This window comes from Myodes glareolus, chromosome 7 (genome assembly GCF_982192425.1).
Source record: "Myodes glareolus chromosome 7, mMyoGla1.1, whole genome shotgun sequence".
NCBI lineage: Eukaryota > Metazoa > Chordata > Mammalia > Rodentia > Cricetidae > Myodes > Myodes glareolus.
In genome coordinates, this window is record NC_142032.1 from 94,873,946 (window position 1) to 94,900,998 (window position 27,053).

The 27,053-nt window shown below is 46.6% G+C and overlaps 1 protein-coding gene across 2 annotated transcripts in view; it reads left to right on the forward strand.

Moving 5' to 3' along the window:
• Scube2 (signal peptide, CUB domain and EGF like domain containing 2) overlaps positions 1–27,053 on the forward strand; it is a 71,991-nt gene that overhangs the window by 4,331 nt on the left and 40,607 nt on the right. The window contains exons 3-9 of one of the 2 annotated variants that reach the window (XM_085692880.2): positions 4,932–5,057; positions 10,497–10,631; positions 16,028–16,153; positions 17,823–17,939; positions 18,747–18,836; positions 23,578–23,694; positions 24,695–24,817. In XM_085692880.2, the coding sequence (XP_085549006.2) occupies positions 4,932–5,057; positions 10,497–10,631; positions 16,028–16,153; positions 17,823–17,939; positions 18,747–18,836; positions 23,578–23,694; positions 24,695–24,817 (834 nt within the window). Of the gene's footprint in view, positions 1–4,931; positions 5,058–10,223; positions 10,406–10,496; positions 10,632–16,027; positions 16,154–17,822; positions 17,940–18,746; positions 18,837–23,577; positions 23,695–24,694; positions 24,818–27,053 lie in introns of those variants that run through there. The other variant, XM_085692881.2, reaches the window with a different exon arrangement.

The following is a 27,053-nucleotide window of genomic DNA, read 5'->3' on the forward strand; positions in this document are numbered from 1 at the left end:
TGCCTTGTATGAAGAGGCAAAGAATAACAGAGCTAGGCATGGTGACTGAGACAGGAGGATTGCCATGGTTGAGTTCAGCCTTGGCTGTACACTGAATTTAAAACCAGTCAGAAGAGAATGTACCATGACTTCTCGTGATATGATTTGGTGGCATTGCAGGAAGGCTGTCACAGTGATCTTTCCAGGAAACCACTTCAGTGATATATGAGGTCACTATGTGCCATTCAGATGATGCTAATCATCACCTGGTTTAAGATGGTGTCTGGTGGTGCATACCTTTAATTACAGCACTCAGAAGGCAAAAGTGGGTGGCTCTCATGAGTTCAAGGCCAGCCTCGTCTATAGAGTGAGTTCCAGGACAGCCAGGGCTAACACAGAGAAACACTGTCTTGAAAAACAAAAACAAGACGAAACAAACAAACAAACAAACAAAATGGTGTCTACTGGATTCTCTACTGTAAAGTTACTATTTCCTCCCCCCATATATAGTGGAAGCATATTTGGGGGAGCCAGGATCCTTCTTGCCCCTCAAGTCTTTGTTCACTGATGTTAGCCTCTGACTGTCTGTAGCAGGTATCACCGTGGTGTGCACCTCCTTGAGACTTTGCACTGGACCCCCTTATGCTTCTCTAATCTACTGGGTTCTTTTTTAATATATTTATTTATTCATTGTGTATACAATATTCTGTCTGCATGTATCCCTGCAGGCCAGAAGATGGCATCAGGCCTCATTATAGATGGTTGTGAGCCACCATGTGATTGCTGGGAATTGAACTCAGGACCTTTGGAAGAGCAGGCAGTGCTCTTAACCTCTGAGCCATCTCTCCAGCCCCTCTACTGGGTTCTTTAAGGAAGATCTGCCCCTTGCTCGCTTATCCCTTCCTTCACTGGTTTTATAACAGTATTTATTTTCAGATTGTTCCAGCTCCAGCTGTTGAAGCTCCTTCTTGCTGTTGCCTATGTCATTTTTACATATTTTTTTTTGAGAATTTTCTAATGTTTTTTATAAGCTCCTCCCCATCTTCTTCATGTTTTCTGCTTGCCCTGGAACCAGCCCCTTCCCACAGTGAGCTCTGGTCCCTTTGGTGGAAAAGGATCAGCGTATACAGAACCCAGGGCTGCCACTGCTCCGAGGGTTCCTCTGTGCACACAGTTAGCATGTCCAGGCATGTATGCTGTTTATTCATTTTTGCTGTTCGTTTTTCCGAGACAGGGTCTCTCTAGTATATAAACTCAGTTGTCCTGAAACTTGCTGTGTAGACCAGGCTGACCTCAAATTTACAGAGATCCACTTGTCTGCCTCCTGAGTGCTGGGATTACAGGTGTGTATCACCTTGCCTGACTTATTTATTCTTTGTTCTTGTTCTTATGCATATATATTCAAAACTGTGGGTTGCACTGACATTTTGAATTCTGTATTAGTACCATGTCACTTCAGCCTTCTTCACTAGCAGCTTTTTCTTCCAACAGTAAGAAACCAGCCCTTCCCTGAATGCAGGTGACAATGGTATGGCTTGGGCAGTATATGGGTCCACTGGCAGTGGTACCAGGATCTAACTCTAAGGCATGAACTGACTTTGTGGAGCCCATTCCCTATGGAGAGACAGACAGACACCTTGCTCATCCTAGGCACGGGGTGAGGGCGGGGATGGAGAATGGGGGAGGGGAAGGGATTAGTACTTTACTGACGATTCTTGCTTTTGTTTTAATTCATAATATATTTAGTTTGTTTCCTTGTGTGTCTCACGTATCCATTACGTCCCACCTGACCCCTACACCTCCTGGTTACTTGTTTGTACTGTGAACATAAATGGAATGTCCTTGCATTTCCAAGAGTCAAGACTGTGACAAATTTGTCCTCACACAGGTGCTGTGTCTTCTTGTTCCCCTCACCCTGCCCCGTGGTTCCTCTTTCTACCCTTCCCTCACATCTGTGGTATCCTGTTTATTATTCCTTTGTCTTTTATATGAATAAACAATTAGATGCCTTCTTTCTTTCTTTCTTTCTTCCTTCCTTTCTTTCTTTTTTTCTTCCTTCCTTCCTTTTCTATTTTTCTGAGATGGGTTTTCTGTGTAGCCTTGACTGTCTTGGAACTTTCTCTGTAGACCAGGCTAGCCTCGAACTCACAGAGATACACCTGCCTCTGCTTCCCAAAAGCTAGGATTAAAGACATGCACCACTGCTGCCCAGATGCCTATTTTCTTTTTATTAACAGTTTTTCAGATGCATCATGTATATACCATACATTTCACTGATTTTTTATATACAAATCAAAGGTTTGTAATAAATTGTCTGAGTTGTATAGCCATACATCCAGAGTTTTCAAACATTGTACTTTCTCAGTAAGATTTACTATGCACACTTCATTCCCAGCCCTCCCCCAGCATCAGCTAACTAGTGATCTGCTTCTGATACCTTCCTGGTCTCAGCAGCAGCTAGCCAGCAACCTATTTCTAGTTCCCTTCCTGGATGCCTCGTGTAGATGAGCTCCTTGTATTTGGATTATTGCTCTTAGTGCTGCTTTTGAAGCAGTTCTTGCTGTAGTCTGTATCCGTTATTTTTATCAGTGATTAAGTAGTCTGTGCTACAGAGCTGCCATGGGCTTTGTTCTTGAGACAGAGTCTTACTATGTGATCCAGGCTGCCCCAAACTCATCACGCAGCCTGTACCGGCTTCAGGCTTGTGACCTCCTCTCTTTTTCTCTCTCTTTTATTGAAAATGGATTTTTTCTCACATAATAGATCCTGATTACAGTTTTCCCTCCCTCTACCCCTCCCAGTTCCTCCCCACTTCTCCTCCCATCTGAATCCACTCCCTTTCTGTCTCTCATTAGAAAGCAAACGGGCTTCTTAAAGGATAATAGTAAAATAAAATAAAAATGAACACATTGGGATAGGACAGAGCAATCAGAAGGAAAAGAGCCCAGGAGAAGGCACAAGAAACAGATACAGATGCAGAGACACACTCATTTACACAGTCAGGAATCCCATAAACACACAAAACTGGAAGCCATAATATATACTCAAAGAACCTTTAGGGTGAAAGGGGAGAGAGACAAGGAGAGGGAGGAGATAAGAGAGAAGGAACCCCAAAGATGCCATCGAGTTCCTTTTCTGTTGGCATCTACTGCTAGGCCACTTGCCTACTTTTTTTTTAATTGATCTTTATTGAGCTCTACATTTTTCTCTGCTCCCCTCCCTGCCTCTCTCCTCCCCCCTTCAGCCCTCCCCCAAGGTCCTCATGCTCCCATTTACTCAAGAGATCTTGTGTTTTTTTACTTTCTACTTCCCATGTAGATTAGAGCTATGTAAGTCTCTCTTAGTGTCCGCATTGTTGTCTAAGTTCTCTGGGGTTGCGGTTTGTAGGCTGGCTTTCTTTGCTTTATGTTTAAAAACCACTTATGAGTGAGTATATGTGATAATTGTCTTTCTGTGTCTGGGTTACCTCACTCAAAATAATGTTTTCTAGCTCCATCAATTTTCCTACAAAATTCAAGCTGTCGTTATTTTTTTCTGCTGTGTAGTACTCCATAGTGTAAATGTACCACATTTTTCTTATCCAGTCTTCGATCGAGGGACATTTAGGTTGTTTCCACATTCTGGCTATGACAAACAAAGCCAGCAGCCTACTCTTAAGAGGAGTTTGTTTCCCCCGTGAGATTCCCTTGATCAAACTGAAAATTTCATTTGCAAGTGGTTATCAATTGGAGATTATTCAGGATTAGGGATGGAAAATGTGTCCACGTCGCCTTTCAGCGCCAGGACCCCATGCGGTGCATACCCATCTCAGTCTCTGTGAGATTGTATGTGTGTTGGTCCTGTTGATTTAGAGGGTCTTGTCTACTTGGTGTCTTCTGGCCCCTCTGGCTCTGTTCCCTCTATCTCTTTCTGCCTCCTCTTCTGCAGGGTTCCCCAATCCCTGAGGGGAGGGATGTTCTCAGGTCTGTCATTTTCTGCATGTCTGCCTGTGGGTCTCTGGTCTCATTTTTGCACTCTTAGTTCTGTTCCATGGTCTCCTTATCCTCAGGCTGCTGTCCTAATAAGGACAGCGTTACAGTAAGTTCCTCTGGATGTTTCTGAATGGCGTCGGCTCTTCTGAGTCTCTTTATTCCCACATAAACATTTTGTATGTTGAAATTTTGTATGCATGCGTGTTTTTTTGATGTGTTGAATTTAACATATTCTAGGCACTCTTTTGCATTTTGATTTTTTCATTTAACAGTATATTCTATTAATTATTTCAAATCATTTCATAGCGACCATCTTCATTCTCTTTTAGAGCTACATAGTACTACATCAAGTGGATGGACCACGACTTAGGGTTTCTGTTGCTATGATGGACACCATGACCAAAGCTATTTGGGGAGGAAACAGTTTATTTGGCTTATACTTCCATATCATAGTCCATCACTGAAGGAAATCAGGACAGGAACTCAAGCAGGGCAGGAACCTGGAGTCTGGAGTGGATACCAAGGCCATGGAGAGGTGCTGCTTCCTGGCTTGCTCTTCATGGCTTGCTCAGCCTGCTTTCTTATAGAACCCAGGATCAACTGCCCAGCACTGGCACTACCTACAATAGGTTGGGCCCTCACCTATCAATAACTAATTAAGAAAATGCCTTGCAGCTGATCTTATAGAGGCATTTTTCTCAATTAAGATTCCCTCCTTCTAGATAACTCTAGCTTGGGTGTCAAGTTAGCACAAGGCAGTCAGCACATACCCCAGCCATTAAACTGCTGTCCTAAATGTGAACTGTTAGGTTGCTTCTAGTATTTTGTAAATTGAAATAATGCAACAATGAATGATTAGCGCTTGTTTATTTTTCTATTTGGGTGGATTCTAAGAAGCGGGGTGGCTGGCTACCAGGTAAAGCTTATATACGTCTCCTGAAGAAACAGTAGCTACTGGATCACCTCTCTCTTACTTTCCAGACGTGGATGAGTGTGACAATGAACTAAATGGAGGCTGTGTCCACAACTGTTTAAATATCCCAGGCAACTACCGCTGCACCTGTTTCGATGGCTTCAGGTTGGCTCATGACGGCCATAATTGTCTCGGTAAGAAAAACATTTGACCACGGCTGTTTTCCTTTCCCACCCTCTAGCATCTTCTTTCTTTTTAAAAACTTACCTGGTACATTACCGTCATCAGGGTACTTGCCCAGCATGCACCAAGCCCTGCCTTCCATCTCTAATGCTGCAAAAGCAGGCATGGTGGTGTATGTCTGTAATCTCAGCACTTAGGAGACAGAGGCAGGATGATCAGTAATTCAAGATCATCCTTAGCTACATAACAAACTTGAGGCCAGTCTGGGCTACATGAGACCCTGGATACATATTTTTAAAAAAGACAAAAAGAGATCAAAGGATCAGGGAAATGTGGGTTTTGGCCCCTTTGATGTTAATCTATGTGACAGAAAACTGTACCCAGGTAGGTAAATTGCTTTAATCCAGGGAGACGGATAGCCATTGACATTAATTACTGTTTATTGATCTTTCTTTCTTTCTTTCTTTCTTTCTTTCTTTCTTTCTTTCTTTCTTCCTTCCTTCCTTCCTTCCTTCCTCCCTTCCTTTCTTTCTTTTTTTTTTTTTCAAGACAGGGTTTCTTTGTAGCTTTGGAGCCTGTCCTGGTACAAGCTCTTGTAGACCAGACTGGCCTCGAACTCATAGATATCGGCCTGCCTCTGTCTCCTGAATGCTGGGATTAAAGGCGTGTACCACCACCGCCCGGCTTTATTGATTTTTCTGCCATTGACTTACTGCCATATAAATGAAACAATCCAGCTATCCTTTAAGTATTATGTCTTTATTTTTGCCTCAGTTGTATTTTGGGTCACAGTCAGGAAGATTCCCAGACTTTTTCTTTTTCCATGAAAGACGAAAGCTTTCTGTGAGCATCCTCCAGGATTTCCACAAGGCAGGATTTTCCCTGGCACGTCCCGCTGAAGTGAAGACTGCAGAGTGTCTCCGCCAGTCCCTCATGAGAGCACTAGGTCAGAACTTAGAAGTCAGGGAGGTTGGTGCTGAGGTCGGCTTTGCTCGGCTCACACTCTCAGCCCTGCAGGAGGGCGGTATGCTGATGACCCTTTCTGGGGCTGAGCCAGGCTCTGTATCTGGGGGACAGATACACAGCTCTTCCTTTACGGTGTGGTAGGAATGGTCACGTGATCCGCCTGACGAGCTCTAGCCGTGCCAGAGAGGCGGCACACTTGGTAAAGTGCCTGCAGCGCGAGTTTGAGGACCTGGGTTCAGATCCCCAGCACCCATGTAAAAGTTGGGCATGGCGGTACGCACTTGCAGCCCCAGCATTGGGGAGGCGGAGGCAGTCAGATCCCTGAAGTTCATTGCCCAGATGACCTAGCCCAGTTAATGAGCTCCGTGTCCAGGGGGGGACCTTGACTCGAAAATAAAAGTTGGAGAGCACCTGAGGAAGACACTTGACCTTGAGCTCTGACCACACACACACACACACACACACACCCCTTCCTCTCTCCCCAAGTCCAGGCTGAACTTGTGTTTGAAAGGTTGGACTCTGGAGTGGGGCAGAGGAGGAGAACTTCCCTTTGGGATTCAGCCTTGATACGACATTTCAGTATTACCTGGCGTGAACCTTCCTTGTCTGTGCCCATGAGAGAGGCCAGGTTTGAGTGCGCAGGCCTGTGGGCTTCCCAGCCTGCAGCTGCCAGTTAGACATCATGGGTGGCTGGGGGAGTAAAAACTCCTAAGCAGGCAGCTCCTCAAAAGGATACATTGAGAGAGAACCCTGTGAGCAGAAATAAACCGCAATGAGTTGAAAATTCAGACAAGGCTTCAGTTTGTGGGACAGCATACACACTAGGGCTTTGTTGTTATTGTTGGTTTTCCGTCTTCAGAGGGAAACTCTTTGGTTTGCTGAAAGTGTCATTTTGAGGGTTGATATCTGATACCTGGCCATCGCTGTGGGGTGTGAGCTCCCTGACAGCAACAGGCTGGACAATCCAAGGTCTAACAATGTCAACCAAGGTCGAGTGGAGCTTTCTTTTTTCTTTCTTTTCTTTTTTTTAAAGACTTATTAATTATGTATACAGGATTCTTCCTGCATATATGCCTTCATGCCAGAAGAGGGCACAAATCTCATTACTGATGGTTGTGAGACACCATGTGGTTGCTGGGAATTGAACTCAGGACCTCTGGAAGAGGAGTCAGCGCTCTTAACCTCTGAGCCATCTCTCCAGGAGTGGGGCTTTCTGAACATAAGTATGCTCACAGATTTCCAGGCCTAGAGTCTTGCCTTAGGCAATAACAGATGACTCAGCCAAATGTCACCCACATGGGACATGAATTCTGTGGAGACCCTAGGTGTCCACTGAGCATGTATGTAAGGGCTAAAGAATCCTTAAGGGAAGGTAGTAGAGGACTGGAAGTATAGCTCAGTTGGGAGAACATATTTTTTTTTAATTTCTAAAATTTTATGTGCATTGGTGTTTGTCTGCATGTATGTCTATGTGAGGGTGTCAGAACTGGAGTTATAGACAGTTGTGAGCTGCCATCTGGGTGCTGGGAATTGAACCACGGTCCTCTGGAAGAGTAGCCAGTGCTCTTAACCTCTGAGCCATCTCTCTAGCCCATTGGTAGAAAATTATATTAGCCTGCACAAATCCCTAGAATCAATTCCCAGCACCCCATAAAACAGACATAGGGGGACATGTGTAATCTCAGTATTCTGGAGGCAGAGTCAGAAGGATCAGGAGTTCAAGGTTATCCTTAGCTACATAGCAAGTTTGAGGCCAGCCTGGGCTACATGAGACCCAGTCTTAAAGAAGAGAAGGAGAAGCAAGAAGAGAGGAAGGGGGAAGAAGAAAGACACGAGGGAAAGCTGTCCATTTGGTGGAGTAGGAGGAGCACACAGAGGGACTTCTTTGGGCCTGCACACTTTGTGATGAAATGCTTGTGACAAAAAAGAACTCAAAGCCCAGATCCCTCTGGAGTGGCAGGTTCCTGTGTTTTCTGGGGTCATTCCTTCCCTGTGGCCAGCTCCCGAAACACATTAGCTACAAACATACCCGGTAGAGTACAGACTCTTCTCAGCTCCAAGGTCCCCAGTGCCAAATAGTCTGGGAAGCAAAATCCTGGGACACAACACAACTCTCCCCTGCAGCCCACCCACCTGACCTCAGTTCTGAGAGCTTTAACAGCACCACTGCCTGCCTGGCCTTACCCCAGTCCAGCTACACTGATGTCTCTGGAGGATGTAGCCAGGCCTCTGGGGACTGCTACAAGGTGGAGTCTGAAGACACCCACTAGCTACTGACCCATGCTTGTCATGTGGGCACACACTGTATTTATTCCATCTCAGTGTGTCACCAACATAATAACACGTTGTCGATTGTTTGGAGAGGAGATTTAGTAAGTGACACAGAGAGTGGGGCCGTTGTGACCCGGGAGAGCTTCCCTCAGGCATACCAGGGAGATGGATCTCTCCTGCTCACCGCGCCCTCGCTGCAGAATGCCTAGGCCAGGTGTCTCAGCATGGGCTTCTCTTCTGGAATGGGCTTCCTTCACCCTTTGGCATAGACAGGGCAAGTTTGTTAGGCTTCAGGGGATGGCTGCAGTCCCATCAGTTTAGGAGAACATCGCTTGCTAGTGTAGGAGGACCTGTGCCTGTAAGATCTGAAGCTTGAAACCAGATAATAGACATTTAAATGTGAGTTTTCTGATTACAGATACACCCAGGATTCAGTGATAGGCACTTGACGTATTAAGCTGGAGAAGTGGTTTTTTGTTTTGTTTTGTTTTTTTAAATCAGCTTTTTCCTTGAGCCTTTGTGCCATTTGAGGCACTAAGGAAAGTCTCCTCCTTGGCTCTCTGTTGTCGGTGGCTCATGCACTGACGTTATGAACACTAACCTGTCCAGTGCTCTACTAATTAATACGATTTTATATTGTATTATATAGCAAAAACCTGTATGTATCTGCCAGGCGTGTACACTTAGTGGGGACCCACAAAGAGTAGCGAGAAGGCTGAGTGCAGCTGGGCCAGGGTCTCAGGCCACAGTGAAAGGAAGGTTCCCCAAGGGATGAGCGGTACTTCCTTTCTGCCAGTGTCTTCCCAGGTTCTGGGGACTCCTGTTGACTCCTCTGAGGAATCTTCCCTGCCCCTGGTGCTGTCCAGAATTCTCTCCCTGGCTTGTGCCATTCTGCTTTCCCACAGTTCTGACTTTGGCCCTCTCCTCATCCGCAAGTGAATGATGTTCGAAGATGTGCTCACACCACCCCACAGTGTTCATACCACCCCACAGTGCTCACACAACCCCACAGTGTTCACACCACCCACAGTACTCACACCACCCACAGTACTCACACCACCACACAGTGCTCACACCACCCCACAGTGCTCACACCACCCCACAGTGCTCACACCACCCCACAGTGTTCATACCACCCACAGTACTCACACCACCCCACAGTACTCACACCACCCCACAGTGTTTACACCACCCATGGTGCTCACACCACCCCACAGTGTTCACACACCACCCCACAGTGTTATCTGCCCATACTATCCATCTGCTCCCTCATGTGTGCTGGGCCCTCGCACTACACCACGTTAGGAGATCTCTCTCTGCCTTGGGGGAAGGGAACAACCACATCTCCGTTTCTGTTTCTGAGACCAGTGTCTTTCTAGAAAGCCTCCTTCCTGTCCTCCAAGGAGCACTGAAAAAGTGACAGTATCCCTGGGGCATCTTGTCTACCCAGCAGTTTTCTCCGTCTGCCTCTCCAGCTTGCCCCAAGGGCAGCTGCTCTGTCCGCTTCTTCCCACGGCACTGGTTTGGACTGTCTTGGGTGCACCGTGTGCCAGACCCTAGGCTTTCCTCTTTTTCCTATCTCTACTGCTGCCTTAGATTTCCCAGAGAGGGGGCCTGGCTGTGTGACCTTAATCTATCTTCCTGAATGTACCTCCTGTGACTTCCCTCCACGTCTCCCAGGCTCCAGCCAAATGGCATGACTCACTGCTATCCAATACACTCAAAGCCCAAACTTCCCAGCCTCCAAGCAAGGGGAGGGCTCAGCCCTTCAGCCTGGAACCTCTCTTCTTCAGGTTTGTAACTGAAGGACTCCTAAGGGCCCAGCCCTTTTCGGCTTTTCCCACAAAGGCCTTGTTGATAGCACACAATCACGTGCCCCTCCCTTCTCCCTCCTGTCCCCACCCTTCCTCTTATCTTAGGACCCATTGTACAGCATTTTTTCTGTCCTGAAGGCATTCTCAGGAAGCTAAGCCTTATCTTGCCCATCTAGCCCTGTGCTTTAGAAAGTGAAGGTGTTCCATGGCTTTTATGAACCGATTACTTTGTGTTTGTCCCAGGGGCTTGTCTAGCTGAGCCCCAGACCCATGGGGACGGGGCGAACCAACCACCTTTGGCTCACGAGGTGGTCTCTTAGCAGGAATCCCTGAGCGCCCTAGCTGGGTGGGGCTTTGAAACAGCTGCGGCAGTGAATCTTGATCCATCTTTCCTTCCAGACGTGGACGAGTGCGCGGAGAACAACGGCGGCTGCCAACACACCTGCCTCAACGTCATGGGGAGCTATGAGTGCCGCTGCCAAGGAGGCTTCCTTCTGAGTGACAACCAGCACACTTGCATTCACCGCTCAGAAGGTACCTCGGCCTGGCTGAGGGTGGGAGGCAGAGTTATCAGAGCCCCCCCCCCCATACACAATGACTTTATCAGGGAAGCAGAGTGCTAGTTTTGGAGGCTGGGGACAAGTCCAGGATGTGTTGGTAGAAGGACATAGCTCTGTTACCTTCGGCTTCATCACCTAGCAACGTGACAGTCTGTGGGATCTCAGGTCCTCGCAAACTTTCACACCCTCTGATCCTAATCTCGAAATAGAGTACTTTCCAGACACCAGAACATGGTTCTGGAGAAATTAGGTGTATTATTTGCCAAGTTTTTCAAAAGGACGTTGGAAGCCTGCCCATTGCTCTGCGCTGGGGGTGGGGCCGGGAGTGGGAGCTGGACCCTCCTCTAGCCTCTTGAAGCCTCAAGACACAGCAGGCCCTTCTCTGAGTTTTGCATTTCTTGCCTCTATGCTTCTAGGGCTCTGTGTTTCTGTGTGTGTTTGGGCGGGGGGGGGGGGGGGGTAAGATTCCCCTCTGTGGACTAAAGGTTCTCTGTGTTCCCTTTCTCTCTCACCCATTCAGCCATTACCGTTCTCTGATGGTCTCTCTGTCATACTCTTTGCTTTGAGTTTATGTCTTTTATTATTATTATTTTTAAATCCCCATGACTTTGACAGAGTCTTGAGAGGGACAGGCAAGAGCAAGTAACTAATCAGTCAATTCTTTTTCCTTCCTTCCTTTCCTTTCCTTTCCTCTCCTCTCTTCTTCTTCTTCTTCTTCTTCTTCTTCTTCTTCTTCTTCTTCTTCTTCTTCTTCTTCTTCTTCTCCTCCTCCTCCTCCTCCTCCTCCTCCTCCTCCTCCTCCTCCTCCTCCTCCTCCTTTTCCTCGTCCTCCTTCTCTTCCTTCTTTTCTTCTTCTGCTTCTTTTGCTTCTTCTAGTTTTTTGAGACAGTGTAGCTTTGAAGTCTGTCCTGGAACTCGCTCTGTAGACCAGGCTAGCTCTGTAGACCAGGTTGGCCTTGAACTCACAGAGATCTGCTTGTTTCTATATTCTAAATGCTGGGATTAAAGGCATGCGCCATCACCGCCCGGCTTCTAATCAGTTATTTTTAACTGAATGTCATCTGTTTAATTCTCTGCTTCTTCTTAAGCCACATAGGCACATCTTAATGGTTGTATTTCTCTGGTATTACATCTGCCTGTTTTTAGATTAGGGAGCCCAAATATTAGACAATTCATTTTAGCATATGATGTTTATGGATTCCCACATCTTAAGAGTGAAGTCTCTTTAAAAGTTCTTCCATTATTTAATTACAAACTTATAAACTTATTGTTTATCATGGTTTTAGTAGACTTTTCCAGGTTTCTTCATGGAGATGATTTTGCCCCATTTTCCAAGAGTGTGCCTTAGGTTGCGCTCGACTAGAGCGCTTGTCAGAGAAGCCTGGGTGGGTCAGCGGGTTTGACACTGACTCACGTGGGGGAGTCCGACACACTGGTTCTGATTTCTCCTCATGTCAGCTGTGACCCTTGAAGGATAGTGATGGCTTCTTTCTTCCTGCTGGGGTCTCTGGATCCTGGTGGCATTGAATGAAGTCTCACAGGAAGTCAGAACTGGAGATGGGAATCGTTGAAGGAGGCAGGCAGAGAATGACAATCTCAGAGCACCTCTCCTTGGCTCTGACTTTCTCTTCTGGTGGCTGAGGAGGGAGGCAATGACCTGCTGGTAAAGCCATTGCCTCAACACCCCCAGGATAGACTCTACCCACCCACAGCAGCTTGCAGAACTTCCGGTCTCCTACTTACATTATGTTCCAGACCCTTGGCACAGTCTCCTCTCCTCCTACAAACCCCTAGACTGATTTGAGATCCAGTGCAGTTCTTTCTGCGAGCTGTATTAGAATTCTAGCTCTTCCACAGTTCAGACATTCTTGGGTCCCCTGATGAGTACTTAACATGAACATAGATGTCTGGAACTGAAACCCAAATCTGAGAATTGCCTTTGTGGTCTGGAAGTGCTCTGATTGTCTGTTGTGTTTCAACCTGACTGCTGAGCAGATTCCTGCCAGTGTGAGCCAGCAGGTTACAGCAGTGTGCAGTGGGGACCCCATTCACCCTAGGATTTCATTCTTTCAACCAAATGACTTCTAAACAATCGTTCCTTAGGACTTCCTTCTTCATGTGTACAGTATCCTTCTGGAGACTGTATTCAAATAGAGCTTAAAATCCACAATGGAAAGTGGGTAAAAGGGAGTTAATGTCACAGGCTAGCATTTTTTATTGCTACTGCTTTTTTTTTAAAAAAATAATTATTTACTAAGTATTTTTCAATAAGGGGAACTACTAGCTGATTTTGATGGAAACTCAAGCTACAGAATTTTTGTTAAAAATCTTTAGAAAGCCCAAAGCTGGGATAAAGAGAATGTGTGTTTTCACCCATGTAATGGAGGGTAGGCTGGGGAGAAGCATCCCCCTCAGCCCGCCTTTGTTCCTATTCAGGGGTGCTCAGGCTCTCAAAATGAGCATTTCTCCTTTGTCTTGTCTGCTCTGAGGGTATTTGGACAGTGTACTGATGCTGTGGCCAAGCTGCTGGGAGACATCGGGGCCACAGGGAAGACTGTGCATTCAGCAGTGCATATTTCTCATTTTATATATTTTCTGTCACATTCTTAAGGAATAGTCTTATTTTTATAATAATAATAATAATAATCATTATTATTTGGCTTTTCAAGGCATGGTTTCTCTGTATAGCCCTGGCTATCCTGGAGCTTACTCTGTAGACCAGACTGGCTCTTTATTCTGTTTTAAGTGTCCCAGAAATATCCGAAAGTGGAAGCCTGGCCAGGGAGCAAAAGTTTGGGACATCTCCACAATTTCTGAGCATCTTCCCCTTTGGTAAATCCTTAGCTTTAGACATGCCTACCAGACCAGGTCCTAGGGCAGTTAGGGCCCTGGCTAGCCTTCCTGGTTTGAACCAGATCCATCTGCCTCCTCTAGCCACAGCCATATTTTGAGTTGGGGTGCTGGGAAAGACTTTGGGGGTCACCTTGAAAAGCCACCTGCACTTTTAGAGCTGTCTCAATCCTCATCATCTCCTGGTGACTTCAGGTCCAGTTTGCTGTAAGGGGACATCAGGGGCAGTCTCTTTGTGTATCCTGATGACTTCTTGTCTTTCGTATGAAATATTTTTTGTATAAATGAACAGCTCTGGGACAGCAAAGGTCACTCTGCAAATGCCTTAGGCCCATAAACAGAGTGAGAGACCTAGAAGGGGAAGGGAAGTTTTCTGGGGAGAGACTTTCTGTGGGTTCCTACCCCTGGATTTCAAGCACTGTTAACAATTACCTGCAAGTATCACCCTGTCTCAGTTACTTCAAATGCTCCACTGACTCAAAGACAAATGCAAGGCTTGCTGGGTCTTTTGGGGGAGGGAAGGACACTCCCTCCGTGGGCAGCTCTCACCTCCTGTGCCGTTTCGGTACTGGGGCGTGAATGACATCTTCATAAAGGACCAGCCAGAGCGGAGGAGAGACCGTTGCGGAAACCGAGTGCAAACCGAGGGCAAACCTCTTTCTCTGCTACTTGACAGCAGCCCTTGGCTGCGGTCTTTGAATCCCAGCAGCGTGAAGCAGACTGTGTGTGGGGCACACAGCTCAGAGCTGTCAAACAAGGTGGTCTTTGGGCAGACCCAAGAGAGTAGAGGATGCCTTCACTGCGGCCTTGTCTTTTGAGACAGAAATGTCTTTGGAAGCAACTGTCCCCCAGACACGCAGGCAGAGAGGACTAGAATAGAATACAGAATAGTGTTCAGTCCTAGTGAAGCTGAAGACCTTCCAGAACTCAAGTTTAAGACAGCCCTAATTCTAGTTAGAAAGTCTCGTGGACTTTCTAACCATTTGGAATCAAGCCCCTCCCTCTTTCAGGGCTGTTTCAGAGCTGTATTATACAAATGTCAAGAACAACATGTGCACGCATCCTTACTAATGCAGTCCTGACTGGGAGGACATCTTAGGCTTATGCTTGGGTCTGGGACCTAGGCAGCACGGTCTCCGTGAACTGGTCTCCTCATGAGACAGGCTGCTGATAAAACCCACGCAGACGCTTCTGCTGCTGTTGTACCATCATTCTGAGCAGTGGTCTGCAACCACCTCGGGAAACCTCTGTCTCTGAAAATATTTACGTTATGATTCTTAACAATAGCAAAATTACAGTTATGAAGTAGCAATGAAAATAATTTTATAGTTGGGGGTCACCACAATATGAGGAACTGTTAAAGGGTCTCAGCGTTAGGAAGGTTGAGAACCGCTAATTTAGATGCTTGCTAACCATCAAGGATCACAGTTCCCTGATAGATCCTCTTTCTCACCACTGTTAGCACAGATTGGGCCTGTTAGATCTTACAGAACAGCTGGCATCATTACACAGCAGCTAAAGGAGCCCACGTGCATGAGGTCTCCCCTCCCTGTTAATGCCTCCAAGCATGCAGAGGGAGGGGGCGAGAGAAAGACTGAGGGTCTCTGAAGAGAGGCCGCTAGGTAGGTGTCCGTGTGCTCCTGATGAAGGAATGTAAATATATATATAAATTTGGGTACTGCTTTCTGGGATGAAGTCACCAGTTTATTGGGAGGGTTCCTTTTCTTTATTTTTAAGAGATTATTTTACGTCTATGAGAGTTTTGCCTGCATGTATGTGTGTGACCACGTGTATGCCTGGTGCCCACAGAGGCCAGAAGATGCTGCTGCATCCTCTGGAACTGGAGTTATAGATGGCTCTGAGTCACCATGTGGGTGCTGGGAATTGAACCCAGGTCCTCCGGAAGGTCAGCCAGTGCTTTTAACTGCTGAGCCATCTCTCTAGCCTCAGCTCCTCTTCTTTAGGAAAATTTGAGGCATTATATCTCTTAAGTGACAAAAGAAATCTTTCATGTCTCTGTTAATTGTCCCAGCCTGATATATTCTTTTTATTTATTTATTGTGCATGTGTGTTTGTGTGTGTGTGCACTCCTGTGTATACCCACAGGCCATTGCATATGTGTGAAGGTCAGAGGACAGCTTGCGGGGATTGGTTCTCTCCTACCGTGCAGGTTTCAGGGATAAAACTCAGTTGGTCAGGCTTGTTGGTAAGCGTCCTTTACCCACTGAGCCATCTCACCAGCCAGACAGACTTTAAAAAGTGTGACTGGGGTCATCTGGGTGGTACATGCCTGTTAGCCCAGTACTTGGGGGGTAGAGGCAGGAGCTTAATGAGTTGTAGCTACGTCTGAATGAAAGTTCAAGGTTGGCCTGGGCTACAAAGGAAGATCCTGTCTCAAAAATAAAAACGAATGAGATATGGGACCGGGAGGGATCCAGGAGGGCACGCCTGTGGCCGTCCCCGCGTCCGCCCTTGCAGCTCTCTTTCCTGTGTCACCTGATCCGTGCTGTTGTCTTGCAGAGGGCCTGAGCTGTATGAATAAGGATCATGGCTGTAGTCACATCTGCAAGGAGGCCCCCAGGGGCAGCAGTGCCTGTGAATGCAGGCCTGGTTTTGAGCTGGCTAAGAACCAGAGGGACTGCATCTGTAAGTACAAACTGTCACTCGGCTGAGGTGGGGTCAGAGAAAGAACCATTAGGCAACCACAAGTCAGGGACACAAGAGCAACCTGTCGGAGTCCTTCTTCCTTCTACCCGGAGTCCTGGGGATTGAACTCGGGCCATCAGACTCATAACAGGTGCCCTTGCCTTGCCTTTTGTGCTCTCACCAGACCAATGAGTTTTTTTGTTTTTTTTGTTTTTTTTTTTTTACTTGGTTTTGTTACTTTGTTTTGTTTTTTTCCTTTTTGAGGCAGGGTTGTTCTGAAACTAGCTCTGTAGCCCAGGCTGGCCTCAAACTCACAGAGCTCCTCCAGCTTCTACCTCCCAAGTGCTAGGGTCAAAGGTGTGCACCACTACCACTCAACTCTTTTTTTTTCTTTAAATTAAATGTTTTTAAGATTTCAACGCTTAAGTACTGTTTGTTATAACATTTGAAGAACTTTTTAAAAAGTCACATTCCTGTGATCCCAACACTAAGGAGGTAGAGGCAGGAGGATCAGGAGTTTAAGGTCATCCTTGGATACTTGCTTTAGAATGAGTTAGATGGCAGCCTAGGCCACATGAGACCCTATCTCAAAATGCCAAGCAGAGTGAGGGGAATATAACCCAGAATCACATAGCATAGATGGTTCTTTTCTTCCATATTCCTGTTTAGTCATCATTCATATGCATGCCCAAATTTTACATAGGTGTGAGTATAGCACAAATATATCATTAGTTCTTTTAGATTAGAAATATTACACATGTAAAAAAGCACTCAGAGGCATGTAGTGAAAACCCACACTCCCCCTCCTGTTGCCTTTGCCAGAGTTTTCACTGTGTGGCTGGCCTGGAGCTCAGAGAAATCCACCTGCCTCTGCTTCCTGAGTGAGGGGTTAAAGGTGGGCTGCCTCCCCTGTTGCAATCACATAGTTTTATAATTGACTTTTTGAATTTTATTTTTTGGCCCACCATCAGTGCTTTCAGACACAGTCTCCATAATTCTGGGTTGATGTTGCAATCACTGTGTGCTGAGTCTCCGTCTCCTCTGGCTACCTTCTCTTGTAACCAAACCAGGTGAACTTTGATGCGAGCTGCCCTGGTCTAGACATGACAATTAAATATTGTCAGTTTGTTCCAGACGCGAAGTGCTTGAGAATTTTCAGAAGCCCTGAGTATAACAGGGATAGCAGGCACACCTCAGCAGAGAGAGGGAAGCAGAGGCCAGGGTCTTTGGTTTAACTCCCCCCACTTAGTGAGCTCTTCCCCACCCCGCCTTCCCATCTGCAACTCCGTATACTTTGCTCAAGTCTTGTCTCTGGCACTCCTGTGGTTTATTCTGTGACACTGTGACATTGTATACACAGGCATGGACAGGGTCTGGTGGAAGATCTTTCTCACGTCAGGTCAGATGGGCACTAGGTGCTCAGATACTTGCAGAGCAAAAATCAATTTTGGGGGGGAAGCATGGTGGTACACACCTTTAATCTCAACTCTTGGGAAGTAGAAGCAGGTGGATCTTTGTGAGTTCAAGGGCAGCTTGGGCTACACAGTGAGCTACATAGTCAGCTACGTAGTGAGACCCTGTTTTTAAAAGTGAAAAGTTCTTTGGAAACAAACCTAGCCCTGGTGGTGGAAACCTCAGTGCTTTATGTATTGATTCATTTCCATCTCAGTGACTTGTAACCATGGAAACGGTGGGTGTCAGCACTTTTGTGAAGATACAGCTGAAGGCCCGGTGTGTAGCTGTCATCCACGGTACAGGTTGCATGCTGATGGGAGGAGCTGCCTTGGTAAGTGATGTTCCCTCACTCCAGCGGAAGGTTTGTTTCAGCCTGCCCACCCCTACCCCAAACCTCTTCTTAACCTTAACCTTTAACAGTGTTCAGCCACAGATGCACGTTATACCCAAAGCCCCTTCATATGCTACAGTAGGAGGGGCCTACTTCTGGGTGGGGGTCCCTCTCTCTTTGCAAAGCTTTTCCTACTCTCGTGGGCTGGGCTGTTCTGAAAGCTGGTATTCTAGAGATCAAAGGAAAAGGGTGACAGAGGGTAGAGCTGTCTTCTGTGATGCCCAGTGACCTTTACAGTCAAAATCTGCCCTGCCTTTCAGACATAACCTTGCTGGCTCTCTTGGAGTTCTTTTTTTTCTTTTGAGACAGGTTTCTCTGTAGCTTTGGAGCCTGTCCTGCAACTCACTCTGTAGACCAGGCTGGCCTTGAACTCACAGAAACAAGTCTGTCTCTGCCTCCTGGTTGCTGGGATTAAAGGTGTGCGCCACCACAACCCAGCTCGCTTGGAGTTCTTATCCTGAACCGAGAATTCTGCAGTCACTCTGAAGCTTGTATTTCCTGGAGTCTCTTTTGGCCAGTGCATTATATTCTCAACCCCTTTCTATACTTAGGATTTGTAAGGGTCTTTGGTCATTTGATATGCTGTTTCCCAGAGAGCCATATAATGGCTTGTTCTTACGGTGTGAACACTCACACATGTGTCATTGCTCACACATTTCATGCCTGAGATTGCAGCAGGAATGGTTGCTCGGAGAATGAGTAATCTGCTCATTCAGCCTGACGAGTGTGGCTTTGTTTCTCCTGTAGAGAAAGAGGGCACCGCCCTGGAGGGGACGGAGAGCAACGCCACATCAGTGGCAGACGGAGATAAACGGGTGAAGAGACGGCTGCTCATGGGTACGGAATCCTCTCCTCCTTGGCCCTGTCATTGTCCCCGTCCCTCTCAAGGCCAGCTGGATTGGGATGAGCAGCTTCTCTGAATCCAGGCTAGGCTTTGTTCTCTTCCCCCAAACTGTCCTTTAATCACACTCCAAACCCCCTGTGCCAAGTCATTAAATAATCAGGTTAGTGCCCTAGCGCTGCCCAACCAGCTGTGAGACATGGCAAACCTCAGTGAGACTCTCCCCGGCTGTAGATCTCTCTTTAAGCAGATGGAAGCGCTAGGGGTAGGAGCTGGTCAGAGTCTTTACCTAGCATGTACAGAGCCCCTGGGCTCGACCCCCACCACGACATAAACTGAGCTTGATGTCACAGGACTAAAACCACAGCACTCAGGAGGTGGAGGAGGAGGAGGAGGAGAAGAAGTTCAAGGTCACCTTGCTTATGTAGTAAATTAGGGGCCAGCATGGGATATAGGAAACCTTGTCTCAAAATAAATTAATGTAAGGTAGGAAGAGTGGGTAGGAAGAGCTAAGGCTGCCCATTCATTTCCTGGCCGCCCAGACCCGAAATAATCACATGGAAACTGTATTAACTACAACACTGCCTGACCTATTAGCTTAGGCTTCTTATTAACTAACTCCTACATCTTAAAATAACCCATTTCTCTTATTTTATATTTTACTGCAAGGCTCATGGTTTACCAGTAAGGTTTCAGCCAGTGTCTGTCTCCGCTGGAGTCTACCTGGCGTCTCTTTGACTCTGCCTACTCTTTATATATCTATTCCAGCCTGGCTATATTCTGCCCTGCCATAGGCCAAAGCAGCTTTATCTATTAACCAATAGGAGCAACACATATACAGAAGGACAACCCACATCCTCAGCACACACCCTGGCGCTTGGGAGGCAGAGGCAGGCAAATGTTGGTGAGATGGAGGTCGCCCTGGTCTACAGAGTGAGTTCCAGGCTAGTCAGGGATACATAGTGAGACCCCAGCTGAACAATAAATAAATAAAAATAAATAGAATGTAGTAAAACCTTTTAGGGTTATCAGGAAATTCAATTAAGATAATCATATGAGGTCTTCAAGATGGCTCACTAGGTATGGATGTCGGCTGTCAAGCGTGGTGACCTGAGCTCTATCCTGGGACCTACATGGAAGGAGAGGAAGCATTCCCACAAACTGTCCTCTGACCTCTACACATGTGCTCTGGCACATGCACACCTACCTACCTACATATATACATAAATAGGAATAATAGATTTTTACAAAGATAATAATATGCAGAAGTTCCCAGAGTCCATCCAGGCTGTGGGATGCGGTGGGTGGCCGTGGAACGCCAACTCTCTTCCCTCTGATTAGCCGTGGTGGCAGTGTTCTGGGCAGCCTCCAGCTTCGCATGGCAGTTTGTCTGTCTTTGTGCCCACCAGCCTTCCATCTCTGACTCAGCCAATGTTAGTGCTGGAGGAGCTGAATGGAGAAGAGTGGTCCTTGGCTGGGGGGCGTGGGACCATTGGCCCACAGCCCCGACAGTCGGGCATGGGACCGTTGGCCCACAGCCCTGACAGTCAAGCTAGAGATGAGAGAGAAGAGGCAGTAGCTGCGGGCACGGGGCCAGACAGACCTTTCAGCATGTTATTGTGGAGATTTGGTTTGACTTAAATAAAACTGTTCATCTAATAGCTCCCGAGTTTGCTAGTCAGGTAAGATATTGACCAGCCGTTGGTTACCAAGCAGGGGCCCTTTCTGATCTCTTGCTGCTTGATTTTCTTTTCTTTCTTCCTTTGTGTGTGTACGTGCGTGTGCGTGTGTGCACACTGCTCACCCAAGCACACAGCATGGAGGACAGAAGTCTATTTTGTGTGTTTGCATCTGGCACTGTTTGCTTTACATTTTAAGACAGCATTCTCTCATCGAACCAGGAGCTTGCCAAGATTTGACTAAACTGGCTGACCACTGGATTCCTTGGAGCCACCTGTCTCCTCTTGTCTCCCAAATAAAGGCTGCTAGGGATTCAAACTCAGACGCACACACACACACACACACACACACACACACACACACACACACACTTCTCCCATGCCCTTAGTATATCTTATCAAAATTTAAGTCAATATTAAATGTTTACATTACTGTGAGCATCTATGAAATGCGCCCACGTTCTGTGACGAACTGCCTTTTTATTCTTCCTTTGATTGCAAATAGGAGAGCTGTTTTCTAAAAACCACCCACCGGTTCCTTTTCCTTTGGGAGTCTTTGGCAGGGTTTTCTAAAGCCCTTCTCAGCGTGCTCAGAGGCAGCAGCACTTTTCGGCTCTATTCTCTTCTCTGACGGTCAGTCAGTCGGTCTCTTCTGAGGCGTCCCACTGCTGTGGGAGGGTCTGACTAATCCTGGCCTGCAGCTCCGTCAGCTGTGCCTTTCCCAGGGACCTAAGAACCCCCTTCGCTGATCTCCTGTTTTGGCACTTTATAGCGTGGATGAGATAAAGGATTCTAAAAAAACCTCGTGTCCCTCGAAATGCCTTTGCATGCATTCTCCCTCTGGCCTTCATCGAGAACTTGGCTCACTATGGAATTCAGAGTTGGAAGGAATTTTCTACCATCAGAATTTTGACACCAGTGTTCATTGTTCTCACTTTGCGCCTCCATCCTCCCTTCATCCCTTCCTCCTTCCCTCTCTCATCTCATATAGCCCAGGCTAGCCTCCTAGCCTCGAACTCACTAGTGCTAAGGATGACCTTGATCTTCTGCGTCCGCCCCCAGGTGCTGGGATTTCACGGGGCACCCTGTTCAGTTTATGCGGTGCTGGGATGGAGCCCAGGACTCTATGCATGCTAAGGGAACACTCACCCAGCTGAGCTACATTCCCAGCCCACCCTCTCGCTCTTATTCTTGATCCAGGGTGGGAAACCTCGAAAGGCTTCCCTCTGGGAGTTGTCCTTGGTGGTCTGAGATCTCAGGCAATGTCCCGTTTGATGTGCTCCGTGCTCACTAGGCCTCTGACCTGCTTCACGTGTCCCCTGTGTCTTTTCCCTGCGGACAGTAGCAAGTCCATGGATCCTCTCATTTTCTTCTGTGTCTTTTGTTTCACTTTTTCTACCTTCTAATCTTCCTGCAAGACTCTTTTTTAAAAAAATGGATGTTGTTATTGTGTGTACGCATGCGAGCACAGATGCCTGCAGAGACTGGAGGCCAGAGGCTTCAGATTGCCCTGGGTTGGAGTTATGGGCAGTTGTGAGCCACTCAGCATGGGTACTGGGAATTGAACTCAGGTCCTCTGCAGGAGTCTGATGCACTTTTATACACTAAGCCGTCTCTCCAGTTCCTTCCTCTGTTATCTTTGTTTTCTTTAAGTTTCTTTCTTTTGTCGTTCCTTTTGGTGTATATCTAAAATACTAAATATCCTAAATATTCAGTAATCCTTGACTGATTTTTCATAATCAGCAGTGAAAAACTAAAAAGCCAGTCGGATCTCATATTGACTGGCAGGCTTTGTATTTGTGTGACTTCACATCTGAAGTCTTTTCATCTGGGCGAGTTGATCAAGTTTCTGAGGAATCCTTCAGCCTCTTGCTTGGGGATAGAAACTTAGCTCCCAGCATCCCTGGCTGAGTCGGGGTGTGGACTAGGCACAGGCTTTCATCTCACCAACTGTTTCCCCTTCCTCCTCTGTGCTCCCTGACTTCCCCAGAGTGGAAACTGCACCAGAGCTGGGACCTGGTGCCACCTGGCTATCTGGAAATGAAAACTTGGTGGTGGTGGTGGTGAGGCATTGTTGTGTGGGGGGGGGGGGTGTGGGGGATGGGAACGGCCATAGGGGTACTGTTTCCCAGGCAACCCGTTCTTTTTTTTTTTTTTTTTTTTTAACTCCATCCTCACTTCTGCTTCTAAAAGAACTAACTCCTGGCCTTCCTGCAGCCCCTCTGCAGAGGCGAGGGGTTAACTTTCTGCTCCATTGACATCCCACTTCCTAATAGCTGACATCTTCTTTGTCTTCTCTTTCATTTTCTTTGTCCCTGAGGTGCTATCCATTTAAACACTTATTTAATCTCAGTGTAGTGAAATTTTGAGAGGAAGCAAAGATACACACACACACACACACATATATACATATATATATGGCTATTGTGTTTAATTAGTACTAAGCTTGTCCCCTCAGGCTTTCAAATGAAGTAGCTATGGAAGTTCCTGGATTTCTGAGTGCTAGCGTTGAGTGAATGTTGGCTAGTGCTTACCTATCTCTGAGAATGACCGTGGGAAACGAAGACCTTCCGGAGCTCATTCTCACTAGTTATCACAGAGACTTTGAGTAAGCTGGTATTTGCAAAGACAAAGCCATTAGCGTGTAGCAAGGGAATGATTGGGATCGGGGATAGCCCACCATCACGCAGATGAAAGAGAAGCCTCTGGAATAAGAAAGGCATCCTATTTTGCCCTGTTCTGCACTCGGTCTAGCCTGCCAGGTCTAGTGGTCACACTTAGCAGGCTGTTGTCTGTGGGTCATCAGGAACCTGTAGTAGATGGAGAATCTTTCTCCAGGTGGGAAGGTATCTTTATCTCTCTGGTCACCAGTTTTCGGAGCAGCCCTTCTTGAAGGGACAGGAGATGCAGTAGCAACTCTCTCTCCATTACACCTGTAGGTGGCAGAGGCTTGGGGTGTGACCGTGAGCACCCCTCAGTGCTTTCCAGGGTGCCAGACAGTAATATCTGTATCAGCACACTCCTTTAGGAAGCTAACCGCCCTTCCCCCTCTCGTCAGAAACATGTGCCGTCAACAACGGAGGCTGTGATCGCACCTGCAGGGACACATCGACGGGGGTTCACTGCAGCTGTCCCATTGGGTTCACCCTCCAGTTGGATGGGAAGACATGTAAAGGTAACCAGCCTTCACGTGTCCTGGAGCTGGGGGTTGTGGGCCCGGGGCCTGGGCCGAGGGAGCCTGCACTGCTGATGTGTGGGATAGAGAGGCCTCCACGCCATTTGTGCCCCCAGCTTTGCTTATGATTCATATTGATGGGAGCTTTCCTTCCTTGGGCTAGTGGACGGTTATAATTGAGTAAGCTTAATTAGAAGTGACTTAATTACACTAACTGTTGAGAAGGTCAGCCTCTGCAAGCATCAGATAATCCATTTCAGACAAGTGGCCTTCTTAGCAAAAGGCGGTTCATAGAACATTCATTGGCAGCAGATAACATCAACCTATCATAAATAATAGCCTCGAGATTACTATGTAAATAACGGCTGAGATTATTATCCCGAGCACTTAACGAATAACTGTACCATTAACTTTTACTAATGAAGACAGACCCTAAGGACTTGCTGGTCCTTCATGGGCAAGAGTACAAAGGGTTTCTTAGTTCTTTAGCATGATAAAAAGTTAGATAAACTGGTTATGAGCTGAAACTGGGGAAAGATAAGATTAAGTATCAGGAATCATTAAGAAACGTTGAGACTATTTGGTCATTGTGCAATTTGCCAAAAACAAAAGCTCTTGTCCCTTATGGCTTTAGTCATTAAACTAGAATAGAAAGTGTACTAATGGTGGTTGTCTCCATTTGGAGGGCATTAGAAGATGACAATAAATTGAACATGACATCACCACTCCTTTCCGAGGTTTCTTTCCTGAATGCTTCCAATGTCATGGAAAGTCAGAATGGTTAGCTGGACGAGGGACTTGTCTTCCAGCCAGACGGGAAGATGTTTGTAAGACTGAAACTACCGGTGAACATTCTCACGTGGGTCTGCTTTCCTTTCTGAGAATAAGGGAAACACACAATGCAGTTTGGGGACGGAGAGAGCCAGGCAGCGATCGCTCTCTGGGGACGGGGAGAGCCAGGCAGCGATCGCTCTCTGATTCGAGGGCTTGCCTGTTACAGATGTCGACGAGTGCCAGACCCGGAATGGAGGTTGTGATCATTTCTGCAAAAACACCGTGGGCAGTTTTGACTGCAGCTGCAGAAAAGGATTTAAATTGTTAACAGACGAAAAGTCTTGCCAAGGTGCGTGCCGAAATGGTCGCTGGGGTGTGTAGGGAACCCCTGGTGGGACAGAGACAGTGTGGGTGAGCCCTGCTCCCGATGGCGTCGTGGACTCTAGTCTCCAATTCGGATGTCACTTGCTTCTTCTTGGCTGAGTGAAAACATGGTGTAGCTCACCTATGTTTGGAAACTAAGCTATTGACATCAGAGACTGCCACAGAAAGCCCATCCAGTGTGACTACAGCAGAAAGCCCTGTTAGAAAGGAAGCAATGCATGATCAATCAGAGTTATGGCTGGATCTTGAGATCAGAGATCATTTTCCTCTTCTAAAATGTATTTTACTGCAATTGGATATTTGAGAAAAGTTGGCAAAAATCTGTGCATTTGGATAATACTTCTTCCTAGCAAAAAGCTGAGGTCAGTTCATCCAGAACCAGCTGGTCCCTTCTTCCAACCCTTACAGTGGATGACCGCTCTGTGCACTTTGAGGAGGTGACAGGGGAAATACTGCTTGGCTCGTAGGAAGATTACAGACCCGACCCCTTTTCTTTTCTTTCTTTTACTTGAAGACTTAAGTTTTTAAAGTTATTTTTAAACATGTGTATGTGTGTGTCTGTGTGTGGGCAGGTACATGTAAGGTGCCCACAGAAGCCAGAGGCATCAGATCCCCTGGAGCTGGAGTTGCAGGTAGTTATGAGCCACCTGGTGTGGGTGCTGGGAGCTAAACTCCATCCAGTCTTCTGTAAGAGTGGTTGGTATATGCTCTTAACACTGACCCATTTCTTTGGCCCCAATAGACTCCCTTTCAACTGTATCCTTCCCACATAAGGTGAGCAGCAGCTGTCCATGCTAACAGCTGATTTAGGACAAGCTTCATTTCTATTTTTAGATGAACAGCTTTCATGCCTTATCAGTATATAAGAAGAAAGTCTCAGGATAGATACACTGTCATTTACCTTATTCCATTTCTGGGAGTAAGGGCTGCCTTACTTATTTCATTAGACATCTGAGCATCGGGACTCACTGATGGCTGGAAATATAACTCAGGTGGTTATGCTTGCCTAGCATGCACAAAGGCCTGGGCTGGGCCTCCAGCACTGCATAAACAGTACATGGTGGCACACACCGTAGTCACCTGTCGTACTAGGGCAGTAGAAGCAGGAGACCCAGACAGAGCTTCAAGGCTATCCTTGTCTACATATTAAGTTTGAACCCAGCTTGGCTAGAGACCCAGGCCAAACAGACAAACAAACAAACAAAACCACAAAAACCTCAAACCGAAGCCCAACACTGTATAAAAATCAGGATATAAAATGTAATATTGGGAGCCGGGGAGACCCATCTACATCCACCTACAAAGCTGAATGTGGCAGTGTGTACCTGTGACTCTAGTCGTGGGAGGCAGAGACAGGAATATCCCTAGAGCTTAATGACCAGTCACTTTGGCAGAATCAGCAAATTTCAGGTTCAGTGAGAAACCCTGTCTCAGAAAATGAGATGGGAGGCAATGGAGGAAGCCTCTGATTCTAAGCTTTCATACATGTGTGCACACACATGAACACATACACACATACGACAAACGATGGAACAATGAGCCTTCATACACGTGTGCACACACGAGCACATACACACACACACAGCAAATGAAACAATGAGCCTTCACACACCTGTGCACACACACATGAACACCTACACACATACAAAGCAATCGGAACAATGGACCTTCATACACATGTGCACACACACATGAACACACACACAAGACAAACGATGGAACAATTTTTAAGAAAGACACTTTACAGAGTGCCTTCCCTTTATTTTTAATACATAATTTTCCAGACAGTTCAAATACATTCTCCTTTAAATTCAGTGAGTTAATTCTAGATAATTATTTTGTGGTTTTCTTTGGTTTGACTTGGAAAGCAAATTTGCTGTTCCATACAATGTTTCATAATGTATAGGGCAAGAAATATATTTAAGCTGTGTAAACACATTAAAAAGGAATTAGGAAAGTGATCTCATTATTTTTGGCAAAGCAGAGATCCACAGTAAGCGGCCAAAGTCAGCTACTGAACGAGGGCCCTTCGTCAGCAACTGGCTGAAGTTAACAGATCTCACGGAATGGCATCGAGTGCCAGGAAGAAACCGACTTTTTCTCATTTTCCACCATTGCTCTTGGTAGAACAAATATTTGTGCAGAGTGAATTTGCTGAAGAAACTGTCAGGATTTCTGGGAAAATCCAGGGAAGAAGGGCT